This window comes from Hoplias malabaricus, chromosome 3 (assembly GCF_029633855.1).
Source record: "Hoplias malabaricus isolate fHopMal1 chromosome 3, fHopMal1.hap1, whole genome shotgun sequence".
Taxonomy (NCBI): domain Eukaryota; kingdom Metazoa; phylum Chordata; class Actinopteri; order Characiformes; family Erythrinidae; genus Hoplias; species Hoplias malabaricus.
In genome coordinates, this window is record NC_089802.1 from 2110475 (window position 1) to 2127734 (window position 17260).

Genomic DNA, 17260 nt, shown 5'->3' on the forward strand with positions numbered 1-17260 from the left:
ATTTATAATTTCTGCTCTGTTCCCCCTCATTTTCTGTGGCTAAATATCTGCATCTACATTTGCTTCATCCAGAAACTGGCGTTACTGACTCGACAGCCCCTAAATATCAGTGACATATGTCAATGCTTATGTTATCAAGCAGTAAAATGCTTAAGTTTTTTACCCCGAAGCTAAAGGCAGTGGTGACGGAGTAGTTGGAAGATGGTTGTTCATAACTCACAACAGTTTTTTAGTGACGGAGTGAGGCGTTTTACACTCTGATAAAATGTGATGACAGCAGAACCTCCACAGCTCTGTGATGACTACATCCTCCCCATCATTTACACCCTTCAAAGCCCTCTCCGACACCACGGCGCAGGCTCACAGAGCTGGGATTTCTGTGTGTAAACGTTATGGGAAGCACAGATGGTCCTAAAACTCAGTGATGATCCCCAGCACAGTCACACAGTCTTAATTTGTAATAGATCACCCACAGCTTTTGAGTTGAGAAGCCAGAAAGACTCATAGGAGCTCTGCTCTCATGAAGATCAATGAACTGGCGCTACTTTAGTTGATTTCATAAACGTTATTAAACGTTGCGAACCAGATCATTAATCACGAAGAGTACGTCTGCGTTTCACTCGTTTCTGAATCCAGAGCCTTACTTTAATGAAACCTTTAAACTCTGGAGGAAGAAATAAACACGGAGCAATACTTTGGGAGGTTTCAGAAATGTCCTGGTCTAAAAAAAACGTATGTACTTGTGGCACAGGGTTTGCCACACCCTGGAAGGTTGATGCTGGTGTAATTTGATATTCTTGCTGTTTATTTCAGACCATTATTAAAGTAGTTATTCATGATTATAATCCAAAACACTTCTTATAAAGTTCAGAGAATGTTTCCTTACCATTTACTCAAACTCTCTTCACGCACTGGAAAAAGCACCAGAGTTTCTTGACATAGCAGTAGCTCAGTAAATGGGAATCAAAGCTAAGTGTCTCGGTCTGAACTGGCTCAGGCCTTGTCCCTGTGTGTCGCTGCCTGAGTCACCATCAAAAAACGGCATCTGAAGGAGTTTAGATGGTGGAGAGACTCTGAACATGAAAAGAGATGAGGATGCTGCTCTGTTCCTGCTCCATAGGTGGATACCACTGACGTATTACATATTACTTAAAGTGGAAATGACTCCACGTTCCAGAGACTGCTAACTGTATGTAAAACTAAACACCTCGAGTACCACATGAGTTTCTGTGGGAATTCAAACAGTGAATAAAAACTTACAGAGTTACACTTCAGACACCAACAAGATACAGTTCACAAAAATTTTACACTTGACATTAACCCCAACCCTAAATCTGAACTCAACCTGGAAAGTTTACCACAAACTCCAGGAAATTATAAAGTTATGCTATCGCTAACCAAAACTCTGAATATGGGACTACAGCATCACCATGTTATAGACTACATCCAGAAGCAGATATGGTTTTGATAATGTCTGAATAAAATGAATAATAATTATACAATGAACTGATTTACTCTGAAAGGTCTCCACATGGATTTGCAGTCAGTGCCCTCAATTCCAAGCTTCAGCTGGAGGGGTATAACACACCCTAATGTTGAGCTCAGGGGCAGTAAGCTCTGTTCTCTGAAAGGAGGTCCATTCAATGCCTGATGTTTAGGACTAGAACAGGACTAAATCAAATTTGCATCCAGCCCATGGGTGTTTTGGAGGAAGGTGAGGGGCATTGTGGTGCGTGAGAAGGACTGCGGCTGTGGTGGAGTGGATCCAGCTTCTTCTGTGTTTTTTGTAAATGAATAAATCACTCTCGACATTTGACTGAGGCCCTGCAGATTATCTGGGATGTTTGGAATGTGTTTTCCTTCGCTGGGTCTCCGCCAAATAACTCTGCACCGTGATAGATTGAGTTCAGGCTTCAAATCACAAGCCTTTCAGGAAACCCCAGGGTGTATTTCAACACTAGAGAGTAGGGAAATGAGCTAAATTTGGCTGACACTCAGACAATGCTTCATGAAATTGCAACACAGTTCAGGTGCAGTGGCCTGAGAGGTTGCATCTTTACAGTAAATGATCAAAGTAGTGGTAATTACATTGCTATTACACCACATTATGTCCTGATGTAACAGTAACAGTAGTCGTAACCATTTATCCTATTAATCCCTAGAAGTCAACATTTCCAGCTGTCGACATGTTGTAATTATATTAGTATATATGAAAAACATTAATAAAATAATTGCTCAATTTGCTGCAATTATCACACTGTCCCGTCGTAAGACTGAAGTCTTTAATAACAGATATTTAAATGTAAAATAAAAAGAAAATGTATGTACAATCTACACCATGGAATTATGTTCATATTACTTTATATACTAGTTTATTATTATACATTGTCTGTAACCCTTATCCAGTTCAGGGCAGTGGTGGGTCCAGAGCCTCCTCAGAATCACTGGGCACAAGCTGGGAACACACACTTGAGGGGGCGCCAGTCCTTCACAGGGCAACACACACACTCACATATTCACTCACACCAACGGACACTTTTGAGTCTCCAATCCACCTACCAATGTGTGTTTTTGAAGCATGGGAGGAAACCCACGCAGACACAGGGAGAACACACCACACTCCTCACAGACATTCACCCGGAGGAAACCCACGCAGACACAGAGAGAACACACCACACTCCTCACAGACAGTCACCCGGAGCAGGACTCAAACCCACAACCTCCAGGACCCTGGAGCTGTGACAGAGGAACTACCTGCTGCTCCACAGTGCCGCCAGAGAATTTTTTATAATATTTATATACATAATATTTCAGCATTTAAAGAATGTGTTTATGTCGCTACATAAAACTAAAAAAGTGATAGTTTGTAGGAAGTTGTCACCAAATTTAGTAAAGTTGTTAATTAGTGTTAAATAATAATTAACACATTAAATACCTACGTAACAAAATGCTGTCTGCTGAGGAAGATAAACCCTTTGCTACCTGACACTTCCAATGCTTTTTTTTTTGTCTTAGCACAGTCAGCAGCTTTTGTCAACAGAACCAAATTACCTACCCTACTCCAAAAGTTACATAGGGCAGTTTCTGCAGTGCAGAGCAGAGTAGCATTGACAGAAGCTCTGTTCTCCCTGTTACAGCTCAGAGAAACCTCACAATGATTCTGAAGCTGTAGCTTTAAGGTAAAAGTACTACCTTGTGTTCCTTTAAACCCCAATACCATGTCCTAGCTAAAGCACTGTAAAGTCCTCCAGGTGCTCGGCTGTGGAGCACTGGAACTACATTCCCATACATCTTGTTTTTTGGAGCAAACATCTCAGCACCTGCGCTGACCTCTGTGTTCTGGCCCTGTACGTAACTGCTCTGTAACTGAGAGCATGTGGTCAGCGTATTGAATGTCCACACACATGGAGAGGAAGAAATGCTTGCTTTGAACCGTTTTCGCCAAGGGCTTGAGCTGCTTTCCAGACGGCGTAGAGCACAACGTTGAGAGAAAGCTGTTAAGCGTCCCCTTCAAGTAAGTGCTGACAAATCTGTCCCAGGGCCTGGGCTCGCGAGGCGGGTTCCTCTGAACAGAACCCGATGCCACATCTTTCTCGTCTCAAGCTTGTTCTGCTGGAATCACGAGGGGATGGCATGACATTCGTCCAAGTCGACGCAAAACCACATTCTGTTATTCAATAATCCCTGCAGTCCACAATTAGGCAGTGAGGGAGAAACCTTTTACAGCTTTATTTACTTCATTCTGTGCCTGTGAGCTCATGCCTTCGCTGTTTTCTGTTCGCTGTAAAATCAGGCCAGTGCTGAAAAGACTCTTTCTCTTCCAGAATGTTCTGCTGGATGTTAGAGTTTCAGACGCTTGTCCAAGTGTCTCAATTACATAAAAAAACAACAACCGTCTTGTCTTTAACAGTGCAGCAGTTTCCTGTAACTATTCCACAGGTGCTGTAAAACAGTCTTTGTCCACTCCAGATTTCCACTAAATACACAACCCCCTTCTCCAATCCCTCTTTATGACACCAGGAACCTGTGCGCTGTGGGGAAAATGGCTTGAGGCCATGATATCCAGGCTTTAGTACATATGCAACCAAAAAAGTGCAACCTAGATATTCACTGCATTTGGATTTTGTGATTTGTTATGGTCCATAGTTATTTTACAACAACAAACAAGCTCCCGTCCACTGGTGGCGCTGTTTCACTAAATCAACACAATCTCTGTGTCTGCATAAGTGCATTGGCTGTCTGACATTCCTCAGGTGAGTGTGTGGGTGTGTGTGTGTGTGTGCGCACGAGTGAGTGAATGTGTGATGTCCTGTGAAGGACTGTTGCTATGTCCAGCGTGTGTTGTTGGTTGGCTCTGGAAAAACCAAGACCCTAAATGGGAGAAAACAATAACAGAAAAAGGATGAATGCAGAGGGCGGCACGGTGGAGCAGCAGGTAGTGTCTCTGTCACAGCTCCAGGGACCTGGAGGTTGTGGGTTCGAGTCCAGCTCCGGGTGACTGTCTGTGAGGAGTGTGGTGTGTTCTCTCTGTGTCTGTGTGGGTTTCCTCCGGGTGACTGTCTGTGACGAGTGTGGTGTGTTATCTCTGTGTCTGCGTGGGTTTCCTCCGGGTGACTGTCTGTGAGGAGTGTGGTGTGTTCTCCCTGTGTCTGCGTGGGCTTCCTCCGGGTGACCGTCTGTAAGGAGTGTGGTGTGTTCACCCCGTGTTCATCCCGTGCCATTCCCCTGGGCTGCTCCAGTGCCGTCCCCCTGGGCTGCTCCAGTACCGTCCCCCTGGGATGCTCCAGTGCCATCCCACTGGGCTGCTCCAGTGCCGTCCCCCTGGGCTGCTCCAGAATCAGTTCCCTGAACGACTCCAATTCACAGCTCCAGTTTTTGATTCCTTTGATTCCTTGCTCCAGTGCTGTGTCCCTGGAGGATGATGGATGTCTTGTCTCTAACCCTGTCCCTATCCACGTCCTTATCTCTATCTTGGTCTCAGTCCACATCTCTGTTCTTGTCCCTTGGCTTTTTTTGTGTGTATTTTTAGTTTCGGTTTTGGCAAAGTCTCTCTCACACACACACACACATGCCTCAACACATTCTACATGGCCCTGGTACAGGGGAGTAAATGTATACAGGTGTTAAGAATCAAACCTCAGTGGTGGACTGGCAAAATATCTTCAGCACTACACGGCCCACACAACCCTTAACTCCACACACTCAGTAGCTTTGACTTATTCCCTCAGACACCACTGGGACCGACTCTGTCAAAGAAAGTTTGCTGTAAACTCCTCCAGCTGATGGAGAAAGGCAGAGCTGTCAAACCCTGTGAAATGTCAGGCGTTTGATGGACAGCTGACCTCTGAGTCTGAGTGATGTGAAATACTCTCCTCTTCCTCTTTATTATTAGATGTCAAATATATTTGTGACTTTTAAATTAACAGCTCTTTTTTTATTGACCTGGGAATCCACATTATGTTCAATTCTAGAGCATCATTATTGTTCAAGTCTTTATTTCCTTTTAAATAGTTTGGTTTACATTTGTAGGAATTACACACACTTTGGCCACATCTGTGCCACTGCTGGGCTGAGGGTCCACTTCCATCATCCAGTAATCCAAATAATATCTGGGAAAACACCAGCCCTGTGGTGATTAACTGGGGCTTTATATAAACCCATGTGTCAGCAGATGAGCTACAATTCTTTGTAGTACAAACCCCATTTGTGAAAAAGTGGGGACGCTCGTAAAGTGCAGTCAGAACACATTTGGACTGCAACACGCTCCAAAACAGTTGGGACAGAGTGGGAAAAGAGAGTGAAGAGTTTACAGAATATACACGATCCACCCTTTTGAAACAGCTCTCTTTTAATCAGGAGATTATAAAAGGTACAAGAGGCGTGTCCACCAAAGGTCACCATACTACATATTTTAATGTAACTCATCTACGTTTTTATTCACTGTTTGAATTGACACAGAAACTCATTTGTAACTCAAGCTGTTTAGTTTTGTAGCACTTTCCCTCTGTGTTTACTTTCACGTAGTTAGTGCTTTCCTGATGTTTGGAGTTAGTATCTCCACATACTGTTTCTGGCCAATGCCTAACAGAGAAATCCTGAATCACTTTGGACCGAGACACTTAGTCTGTTTCCCATTTGCAGAACCAGGGCTGTGTACAAACACTGGACCTTTTTCCAGTGCGTGAACATGGCCTTCAAGGTCTCTCACCATCGACTGTAAACAGGGTTTTAAAAACCTGAGGCTCAGCTGTTTCAGAGTGGTATCAGAACTGTCAGTGCGGTCATTAGACGCAGAGAAACAAAGGCTTAAAATAAACACACAACACACGTTTCTCTACTTTTTAATCCGCTGGGACACTAGGAAATGCTAATTGATCTGAAACTAAAGATGACGGCTGAGTGAACTGATGACCTGGTGGTTTTATTCGAGCAGAGCCCATAACAGAAATAGAGCTCAGGATAGTGTTGCCACATGTCCTTGTTTTCCCGGGACTGTTCTTGTTCTTTTTTTGTTACTGCCCCTAAAAATTGACCATTCATCTCGGGACACTTATTGTACAGGTTTTTTAAGAAAACGCACTGCCATTCACATATTCATTCACCTTTAAATAAACATATGTTCTGCTGTTACATCAGTGTTCTCTTCCCTGAACCTACATAGGCATGGCCTGCTGGTCTCTGTGTTGCTGTAGCGGACCAATTTGATTGGTTGTTATGTAAGCTGTGTACAAAAACGTAGTGAAAACCCGCTCCCTAGGCAGCTGTCTAACTAATGAGAGTTCTATAAAGTCATTGCCATATAAGTCAGTTTATTTGAATGCGGAGCGATATTTCGCTATGAAGCGAACACAGGTAGCATCGCGCCGTTCGAAACAATGGGACGATGTGGCACAAATCAAACACAGCATGTGAAATTAAAGCTTACCTTACCGTTCACCTATCAACTACTGCCGATTCTTACAGGCAACAACGGACGGTATCAGAGTGAGAACTATTGGATTGTAACATGGTTAGTCTCCAACCCCACCCTCACTTCCACAGATGGGTAGAATGCAGAAGATACGTTTCTTTGAATGTTTTAGAATGACAAATAATGTATTAATTATTCATAAATTATTCATTCATTTAAAAAAAACCTATAAATGAAGCAGTGTGAAATGGTGAGTGAAGAGTCACCGCTGCATTCGTTAAAAAAAATTATTCTTTTGTAAAAAATGACAATTGTCATTTTAATATTACGCAACAGTTACCATCAAATTACAAAACAGCGGGAGAATGATTCTGAATTACAGTGATATATTACACAAAAAGATTTAAAACACTTAATAAATTCAGCACAAAACTAATAAACGTGAACTAAACGGTCGTAGAAAGTGCGGGTTCCTCCTGTTGTGTTTGGAGTAAATGTTGCTTTTGTTGTTGCAGATTGCCCCCCACTGGGTCTGGAGACTCTGAAAATCGATGACTTCCAGCTTCATGCCTCTACCATACAGCGCTACGGTCTGGGAGCCCACCGCGGTCGACTCAACATCCAGGTGGGCTCACCGAGTAGTTACACACACTGGGGAAACTGTAGCAGTTTAGCTCTTGAAGTGGTTTTAACTTAAGTTGGGTTTCTTCATGTACTTGAGAGAGGGGGGTATACTGTGTTTTCACTGAAAACAAATTGGAAAAATTGTTCCCTCAAGGCTCTATACGCACATATTTAAGGAGTTCTACTGCGTTTGATACCCCTTGCATCTAAACTAGGCTTGTATGATAGTTATTAATCAGTTATAATCTAAAATCAGCGTATATGAATTCATAAAATCAGTTCCCATAGTGCACTATAATATCTATTCAGAACTTGCCACACAGATCTGCCATTAGAATAATAATCAGTATCAGTGTTATGGGTTTAGAGCGTATAAATTAGAACGTGCTGAAATGTGCAAGAGCAAAAATCTAAAGCTAGAAAATGAAGACATGGAGTTTGGTGTTTTTCCTTGTCTCTTATTAATAATTCAGCTCAGAAAGAGCTTCATAACGAACTGGTGAGTGATAAATCTTCCTGCTGTGGAATCAAAAACAGTATTTCCTTCTTCGCTGTGTGCTTTGGCTCAGTGTTTCCCAGCTTCCTCTGTTGATCCTGCTGTGTATCGCTTCCGCTCCGTTCCAGAAGAACAACACAAGTATGAGTTTGAGTGAAGGACAACTTTAATAGCACACTCCACAAAGGCCACTTTACAAATCTGAACCCGGTAACAGGAGCCTGGAGGCAGTAGGCGAGGGCAAGGGAGCTTTTCTGAAATGCACTTCAAAACCCCTATTAGGACGGGATTATTTTCACTTGAGGACGTGCATGTAATCTCAAGATGATACAAGTTTACCAGGGTTTGATTCCCTGCTCGGGTAAAGCACAGATAAATAGGTACCGATAATTAGGGTTCTATTCCCTGCTCGGGTAAAACACACAGCAGTAAGAACTGATGACTAGGGTTCTATTCCCTGCTCGGGTAAAACACACAGCAGTAAGAACTGATGACTAGGGTTCTATTCCCTGCTCGGGTAAAACACACAGCAGTAAGAACTGATGACTAGGGTTCGACTCCCTTCTCGGGTAAAACACACAGCAGTAAGAACTGATGACTAGGGTTCGATTCCCTGCTCGGGGAAAGCACATATAGATAGAAACTATTGACTAGCATTTGATTCCCAGTGTCGAGGCTAATCGTACGGCTAATTAAAAACCAGGTGGTTGTTGTTTTCTGTGAGAGTGTTTGGCGCTACGCTAACATCCTGCATGTCTTTTTCTCCAGTGCTGAGCTGTTGTGGCTCTTAATAACACACACTCTGTCCACATTTGATGCTACGTCCTCTTCTGGAGAACCGGACAAACAAACGCTCATGTTGTTTTAGCTGTTGTGCTGTTAGCAGACCCTGGAGCGGCCCCGACTCAAGGAACCAGAAAATACGGTGGGATGAAAACAGCAGACGTGGAAAACAGATGTGTGTGACAGGATCTGAGTTTTAAAGAGTACGTCTAGTAGGACCAAAAACTACATAGTAAAATTCCCTGGGTTGTGTAAGACTTTAGTGATGGAGTGTTGACTCCAGGCCTGGAAGTCCACAGTGCTGCAGAGTTTACTGTTTCTCTTCATTTCCTGCCTGAATAAATACAATCCCTCTAGCGGGTCCTGCGTCTCCTCCAGGGTCTCCTCCCTTTTGGCTGAACCTGGCATATCCCCAGCAGGAGGTGTTCAGGGGCCATTCTTATCAGAAAGTAGCTCTGAGGACTTTTCTGAATAATATCTGCTAGCACGTCTATGGCATTTGCAGTTAGAACCAAGTCGTGTACACTTTAGACTGAACCCTTCAGCTAATACCACAACCCCAAGTCTAATTAGCTGCACATCTGCAGCAACATCACTGTGGTGTCAGCGGAGAGCAGAGTTCTCTCTTCATTCCTCTCTGTTTGAGGAATGAATTTTGACTTCCTGAGAGCAATGGACTCACAAAGAAGCGCCAAAATAAAAGTCACTAATGCAAATTGAAAAAGTAGCACTAAATATTTAACTGTAAACCTGAACTCAAAAAAATTAAGGCAATCAAAGTTCCTAAACTCAAATGTCAGAAGTATGCATACACATTTACTTCAAGTGTCTACAACTTAATTTAAGGCTTGACACAACTCAAAACACATGCATTTCTGGTGCTCAATACTGTTAAGTACTGTCAACTAGATTTATTCACTGTCTGTAACCAAGGTTCCAGTCCATCACAAGGCACCACACACTCACACCTACGGACACTCTTTCACGGCCAGTCCACCTACCAGTGTGTGTTTCTGCGCTGTGGAGGAACGCACCAAACTCCTCAGGGCAGTGACCCGACGCAGGTCTCAGACCCAGGACCCCACGACTCTGGAGCTGTGTGACAGTGAATCTACTGGTTACACCACCGCCCCCTGCACTGAGACAAACACAGGAGCCTGTCCTCATTCACTAACAGCAGTGAACCCCAGAGCATCCGCCGTCTCGACTGAACACTGTTGCCCCGGTCCCGTGTCTGTGACTTCAGACGCCATGCTGCAAACTCAGAACATTGAAGTTCAGTTACAGCTCTCATTTCCAGCTGATTTTACTTTGAACCACTAACGGGACTCTGTTCAAATAAAATGTTGCAGTTTCACAAACTCAAACAGAAGGAAGTGTGGAAAATAACTGAATTGTTTAATTGAGTGAAACTGTTCAATACATTTTAAGTCAGAATCCCTCGACATTTCAGCGCTGAATCACTCCAGAACTTTTTGAGTTTGAGAGATTGATATTTTTTTCAACTAAAGTTTAGCTATGATTTTTACTTGTTTTGTTAACCCTTTCATCTCCACTGATCATTCAAAGAAACAAGTGACTTCATTTCAGGGTCAGGGGCCAGCTACGTTTTTTGTTTTTTTGTTTTTGATCTGAGCAACAATCCGATCTGTGACTCAAAAACCATGATCCAATCAGAACCACAGGTTTTGTGATCCATTACACCACTGTTAAATACAACTCTGTATTATTAATTTTTAATCTGAAAATCCAAGTAAATATTGTACAGGAAGGAAATATCATACATAAATATACATATATTTAATTAGTTTAGGACTTATTAATATTTAAAAAAAATCAGTATATTTATTTATATATATATTTATATATAGTGTGTCTTTTTATTTATTTGAACTTTAAAAACGAAGTTGTGATTTGGAAAAATATGTTGATAGTACACAAATACTGTGCATTTCTGAGTTTCTAAATTATTTTGGTGTTGTCTGTGGTTTCTGCGAAACTCCAGAAAAATTCCAAATGTATTTCTACTCTTTGATCTTTGTGATTAATTTATAATCTGATCTACTGTTTCATCTCTGTGTCAGGTTCTTATTTATTATTTAAATTGTTTTATTTTTTTTTATTTTTAAAGCATTTATGTTTTCCTATGAAAAATGTCCTGTCTGTAAATCTGTTTCAACTGCTACATGCAAGAAAAGTATTCTGTAAATAAAAATTTATATTAATAATAATAATAATAATGATTTATTTGGGTGGTTTGTATCATGTAACCTCCACAAATGGCAGTAGATCTGAAAGGTGTGTGTGTGTGTGTGTGTGTATGTGCGTGTGCGCGTGTGTGTATGTGCACGTCTGTGTGCATCTGTCTGTGTGTCTGTGTGTATGTGTGTGTGTGTGTGTGTGTGTGTGCGTGCGTGCATGTGCGCGTGTGTGTGTATGTGGATGTCTGTGTGCATCTGTCTGTGTCTCTGTGTGTGTGTGTGTGTGTGTGTGTGTCTGTGTGTGTGTGCACCTGTCTGTGTGCATCTGTCTGTGTGTATGTGTGTGTGTGTGTGTGTCTGTGTGTGTGTGCGTGTGCATGTGTGTGTGCGTGTGTGTGTCTCCAGGCTGGTCTCTATGAAGATGATCTCTATGATGGGGCTTGGTGTGCCGGGAGGAATGACCCCCTGCAATGGCTTGAAGTGGACGCCAGGCGACTGACCAAGTTCACTGGGGTTGTCACTCAGGGCAGGAGCTCCCTGTGGTCGTGAGTACTCGCCCAGATCACTCCCAGAGAAAAGCAGGATGTACATAATAATAACTTGATCATCACTCATCGCAACATTTCTCTGAGAGACAAAGTGTTGGAGACAGATCCCGGTGAAGAGACTACAGCTCGGAAACTGATCCCCGGAGGTCTGAGGTTTACAGTTAGAGTTGGAGCTGGAGTAAGACGAAGGGTTAAGGGTGATTTTTCACACTGGGTATGTGTCAGAATTTAATGGGTACATCTACAAAAGGCGAACTACATTCGGTACACAGTGTATGAATCAGAAGGATGTTCCTTTAAAGGCAACATAAAGTACAGGAGATCTACTGTTCTCACAGCGAAACAAACCCCGTGCTCTTTGTGTTCATTCTGGAGCTCTGCATCTTTTAAGGCAGAATGGTGTGTTGGATTAAGGTTGAAGTTTGTGTGGCTGGAGTAAGTTTGTATTCACTGTGTCAGTTACACAGAAAAACACATTTGTATCTCGAGTTGTTTAGTTTTGTAGCTCTTTTGGTCTGCGTTTACTTTCATGCAGTTAGCGCTCTCCTGAATTTAGAGTCAGTTCTACCTTAAGTAATGTAACTGTAACAGCCAAAATAATTTGTGTTCACAGTTCAGCCCGACACACCTAGTTTGTTCCACATTTACCGAGCCAGGGCAGTTCACAAAAAAATACTTTTTTTCCAGTGTGCAAACAGAGCATAGGGGAAGCCAATGGTGAGGAAGGTGAATTTTATAAAAAGGTACTGGATTAAAATGCTCAGAGCAGGCTGATAGGATTCCACTTCTTGGAGAACATCTCTTTTTTATGAAAATGTTACAGAACCAAGGTCACTTAGAGATGACAGGGTGAGAGTCTTTACAGTGTCTCCGAGTTTAAAGGAACTCCATCACACCGGCAGCTGTGGGACACTGGGGCTGATCTGTAATTGTGGCGGCTGTTTGGATTGTAATTGAACTCATACCACAATCTCCCCGTCCTCATCCTGAAACTTATTCCAACGGCCCTAACACACACACACACACACACACACACATACAGCAAGCTGTTCGCCATTTATCAGTGACAACAAACAATCTCACCAATCAACTCTGATAATTACTTTCTGATTTTAGAGCAGATGCTTTCAGTGTGTGTTTCCTGCTGAAGTACAGCTCATTCTGACGAGGCAGGGACAGATGTGTCTGCTGCTCTCTGACGCACTGACGACTGAAGGATCCTGTTTCATCACTGTTGTTTGACGCTGCCTGGCAGCTATAGCTGCTTGCTATCAATGATGCTATCTGCTATCTGTCGCGGTGAAAGAATTCCCAGTGCGGCAGTTTAACGGGGCTCAACAATGTCACCTTGAACCGGTCTGAACTGTTCCTTTTGAGGCAGCTCCATGACTCAGGGCTGATGGAGGCAGTTGGGCTTTGATAGCTGGATGACAGGTAGCTAGATGAGATCTCAAATTTGCATTTCCCTGTTTCACAGCGACTTTCTGCACAGATTTTGCACATTGCCTCGTCTAAATTGGCTTGATCTCTTTTTTCATTTGGTTGGAAGCCGAAATGCTCCCAAACTGGCAAAGTTACATTTGGTTTTGCAGCTAGGTTTTCTGCTATTGTGTCCCTTTTATAAAATAAAGACTGACACTCAGCCGTTCTGCTGCAGCATTTCAAATGCAGACAGTTGGGGAAATTACATTCCTAACCTTTTTTTTTGTTTGTTTGTTTTTTTAAGAAAAATATTTTGGTGCCAGATTTATTTAACATTTATTACATAAATCGCGGTCAGTTCTTGCCATACCTTGCTGCTGGCTGGTCAATAGGGTCGTATTACCATACTGTGGTTGATGCAACAGACATACAGTGGCGACTGGTCAATAGAGGGCGCTAAGGCCCCAGTACTGTGTAAAAGTTTTAGGCACATGCTAAAAATGTTGGAAAGTAAAGATGCCTTAAAAAATGATAAAATTAATTATTTATTACTTGAAAGAAAAAGATAACACACGGAAGAAAAAGAAAAAGAAACCCATGCGGACACAGGGAGAACACACCAAACTCCTCACAGACAGTCACCCGGAGGAAACCCACGCAGACACAGGAAGAACACACCACACTCCTCACAGACAGTCACCCGGAAGAAACCCACGCAGACACAGAGAGAACACACCACACTCCTCACAGACAGTCACCCGGAGGAAACCCACGCAGACACAGAGAGAACACACCACACTCCTCACAGACATTCACCTGGAGGAAACCCATGCAGACACAGAGAGAACACACCACACTCCTCACAGACAGTCACCTGGAGGAAACCCACGCAGACACAGAGAGAACACACCACACTCCTCACAGACAGTCACCCGGAGGAAACCCACGCAGACACAGAGAGAACACACCACACTCCTCACAGACAGTCACCCGGAGGAAACCCACGCAGACACAGAGAGAACACACCACACTCCTCACAGACAGTCACCCGGAGGAAACCTACGCAGACACAGGGAGAACACACCACACTCCTCACAGACAGTCACCCGGAGGAAACCCATGCAGACACAGAGAGAACACACCACAATCCTCACAAACAGTCACCTGGAGGAAACCCACACAGACACAGGGAGAACACACCACACTCAGTTTAACCTCACGTTTGTGTTCTCACATGAAAATGGGTCCAGGGCTGTGAGTGTAGAGTCTCAGACAAGGGAGCGGGGCGACCAGTTATCTTCATAAGATGTAGGACAAAATCAGAAAGACTCGTTGTATCCCAGTGGTTTCAGACTGGCACAGATCACAGGAAACGGACTGTTGTTATATTGATTGGTTGGAGTAGTCGGAAGAACATTAATCTGCTAATTCAGACAAATAGTAACATGTCCCCTTTAAATGACACCTGGCCTGGTTTCCTCACACAGATGTATACATAATAAACCAGAGCTTGGCGTGTGTGTAAATGAGCTTCAGACTGGCGTCTCGGTTGTACTCGGATCCCTAATTTACACACTCTCCACTCAGGCTCCGGGTCCCGTGACTCACGTCCTGAATCCGACTGTGATTCCCTCAGACTCTCACACTGGACGACAGGGATTTCAGAAGGCTTTCTGTTGTCATGCAGAAAGTCATTTTTAATGACGCCTCCTGGCTGCTCATCCCAAACAAGTCAGGACTTGAGCGGCGTTCACATTATCAGGGCTAATGAGCACAAACCTTCACAGCATCAAGATCTGACACCAGCTCCTGAGGCAGCAAAACACCCCACACACACACACACACACACACACACACACACACACACACACACAGATCATTACAGAACATTACAACCAGTTCCTTGTTTTGTAGTTCTACAGTCACAGACCGTAGTCCATCTGTTGCTCTGCATACTTTGTTACCCCCCCCTTCCTCAGCGCTCAGGACCCCCACAGAGCAGGTGTGATGTGGTGGTGGATCATTCTCAGCGCTGCAGTGACACTGACGTGGTGGTGGTGTGTTAGTGTGTGTTGTGCTGGTGTAGAGTGGATCAGACACAGCAGTGCTGCTGGAGTTTTTAAACCCCTCAGTGTCTGGACCGAGAACAGTCCACCGACCAAAAACATCCAGCCGACAGCGTCCTGTGTCACTGATGAAGGACTAGAGGACGACCGACACACACTGTGATGAGATACAGTCTCTGACTTTACATCTATGAAGTGCACCACTTGCCCGAATGTGCGTAGGCCATGGATGTTTAAGGAGGAGAAACTCCTTTCACTCCCCACACCCACATTTTTCCTGCTGGGGACTAAACCAGTTCATTAGCATTATCTGAGCCTGTGGTCCACTCAGTCCTTGCCCTTATTCCTTGGTATCTCCTGACTCTGATGCGCAGCTGTTACTGAGGAGGCTTCTGTAAAAAAACATGAATACAGCGTGTGATATCTGCGCAGTTCTGCTCCTCCACTAAAGCTCCTCCATCTTTTAGAACAACAGAGGGACGTCTGCTTCTTCTTCCTGAGCGCTGATAATGCCACTCTCTCCGTTTGTTTTGAACAGACGAGTGACGGTGTTCTTCAGTGGAACCCGTGACTGCTTTATCAGCTGGGGCTCCACAGCTAGCGCGCAGAGCATTAGCATATGGCATTTTCACAGTGTGACGGGAACGGCTTTTACTCAGGTCGACACACACCATCTGGGGGGGGGGGGGAGTTCCAGTATTCTGTCAGACACACACATACACACACACACACATACACACACACACACATACACACACACACACACACACACACACCTTCTAGCCAAGAGCATAGGCTGCACTAGTTTGAGCACACTACAAACCATACAGCTAGCTTCCATTAGGTGGTTTGTGTGTGTGTGTGTGTGTGTGTGTGTCTGACAGACACAGCGCTGCAGTGACACTGACGTGGTGGTGGTGTGTTAGTTAGTTTTTAAACCCCTCAGTGTCTGGACTGAGAACAGTCACAATCTTCACATACACTCTTCTTTAGTCACTCACTCACTCACATACAACTTCACTCACTTAAATACATACTCAGTCATCACACACACACACACACACACGCTCATTCAGTCATTTTTGCACATACTCACTCATTCACACAGTCAATAACATGCATATTCACACACTCACTCACATACTCACTCTCTCATTCACAGTTAAGAATTGCACTGCATGGGGTGCTATTTCTCACATAATTTAGGCACTGTTCCACCAGGGGGAGCTGTTGTTTCTCATCACTGACACGTTATGTCATTACTTACAAAAAGTAAGAGCAGCTCAGATGAGGCAAAGAATCAAATTGCTTTGTAGCCCCTGAATCAACAGCTTGTGCTCCACAGAGCGGGTCACCCACAAGGGGCCGGCCATTAGTATCAGGGCTTTTAAAGGCTTGGGGTGAGAGGACATTCGGAACATTTGTAGACATAAGAATGTACAAGAGCCTCATGTTTATTTCTTAATCAAAATAAAGCGTGCTTTCTTCTTGTAAGGGTTAAAAGAGCAACCATTTCTGTGAGAGTCGCACAAACACACTCGCGTGAACATAAACACAGGCTCCCAGAGGGTTATACACGCACACAGAGAGAGTGTGAAAGACAAAGTTAGACCGTGTCCCTGCGTCGTCTGAGACTCGAGCTCCTCTTCCATATTTCACACTCACCCTCTGCAGCTCTCTGACAGACTCCATCTGGACGCCATACATCACCCCACCACACACTCCTGCTCCACACGCAGCACTGGGCTCCACGCCCTGAACATTCATTAGGGCCAAAGAAACTGTCATGTGTTGTCCATCCTTTTATTAAAGGAACATTAGGTAAAGATTTGGTATTTGTTCTCCTGGGCTCCACCTACCGTTGAGGAGTGTAATTTCTAATGGGCCCTTTAAAGGACAGGTGTTTCATTTCTAAGGGCTCTTTAAAGGACAGGTGTTTAATTTCTAATGGACCCTTTAAAGGACAGGTGTTTAATTTCTAATGGGCCCTTTAAAGGACAGGTGTTTAATTTCTAATGGGCCCTTTAAAGGACAGGTGTTTAATTTCTAATGGGCCCTTTAAAGGACAGGTGTTTAATTTCTAATGGGCCCTTTAAAGGACAGGTGTTTCATTTCTAAGGGCCCTTTAAAGGACAGGTGTTTAATTTCTAATGGGCCCTTTAAAGGACAGGTGTTTAATTTCTAATGGGCCCTTTAAAGGACAGGTGTTT

General features: G+C 43.7%; 1 protein-coding gene across 1 annotated transcript in view; it reads left to right on the plus strand.

Annotated features, from left to right (window-relative positions):
* Positions 1-17260, plus strand: part of cpxm2 (carboxypeptidase X (M14 family), member 2) — a 54335-nt gene that overhangs the window by 12430 nt on the left and 24645 nt on the right. Inside the window, exons 3-4 of the mRNA XM_066663723.1 lie at positions 7426-7535; positions 11420-11559. Of these exons, the coding sequence (XP_066519820.1) occupies positions 7426-7535; positions 11420-11559 (250 nt within the window). The remainder of the gene's footprint in view (positions 1-7425; positions 7536-11419; positions 11560-17260) is intronic.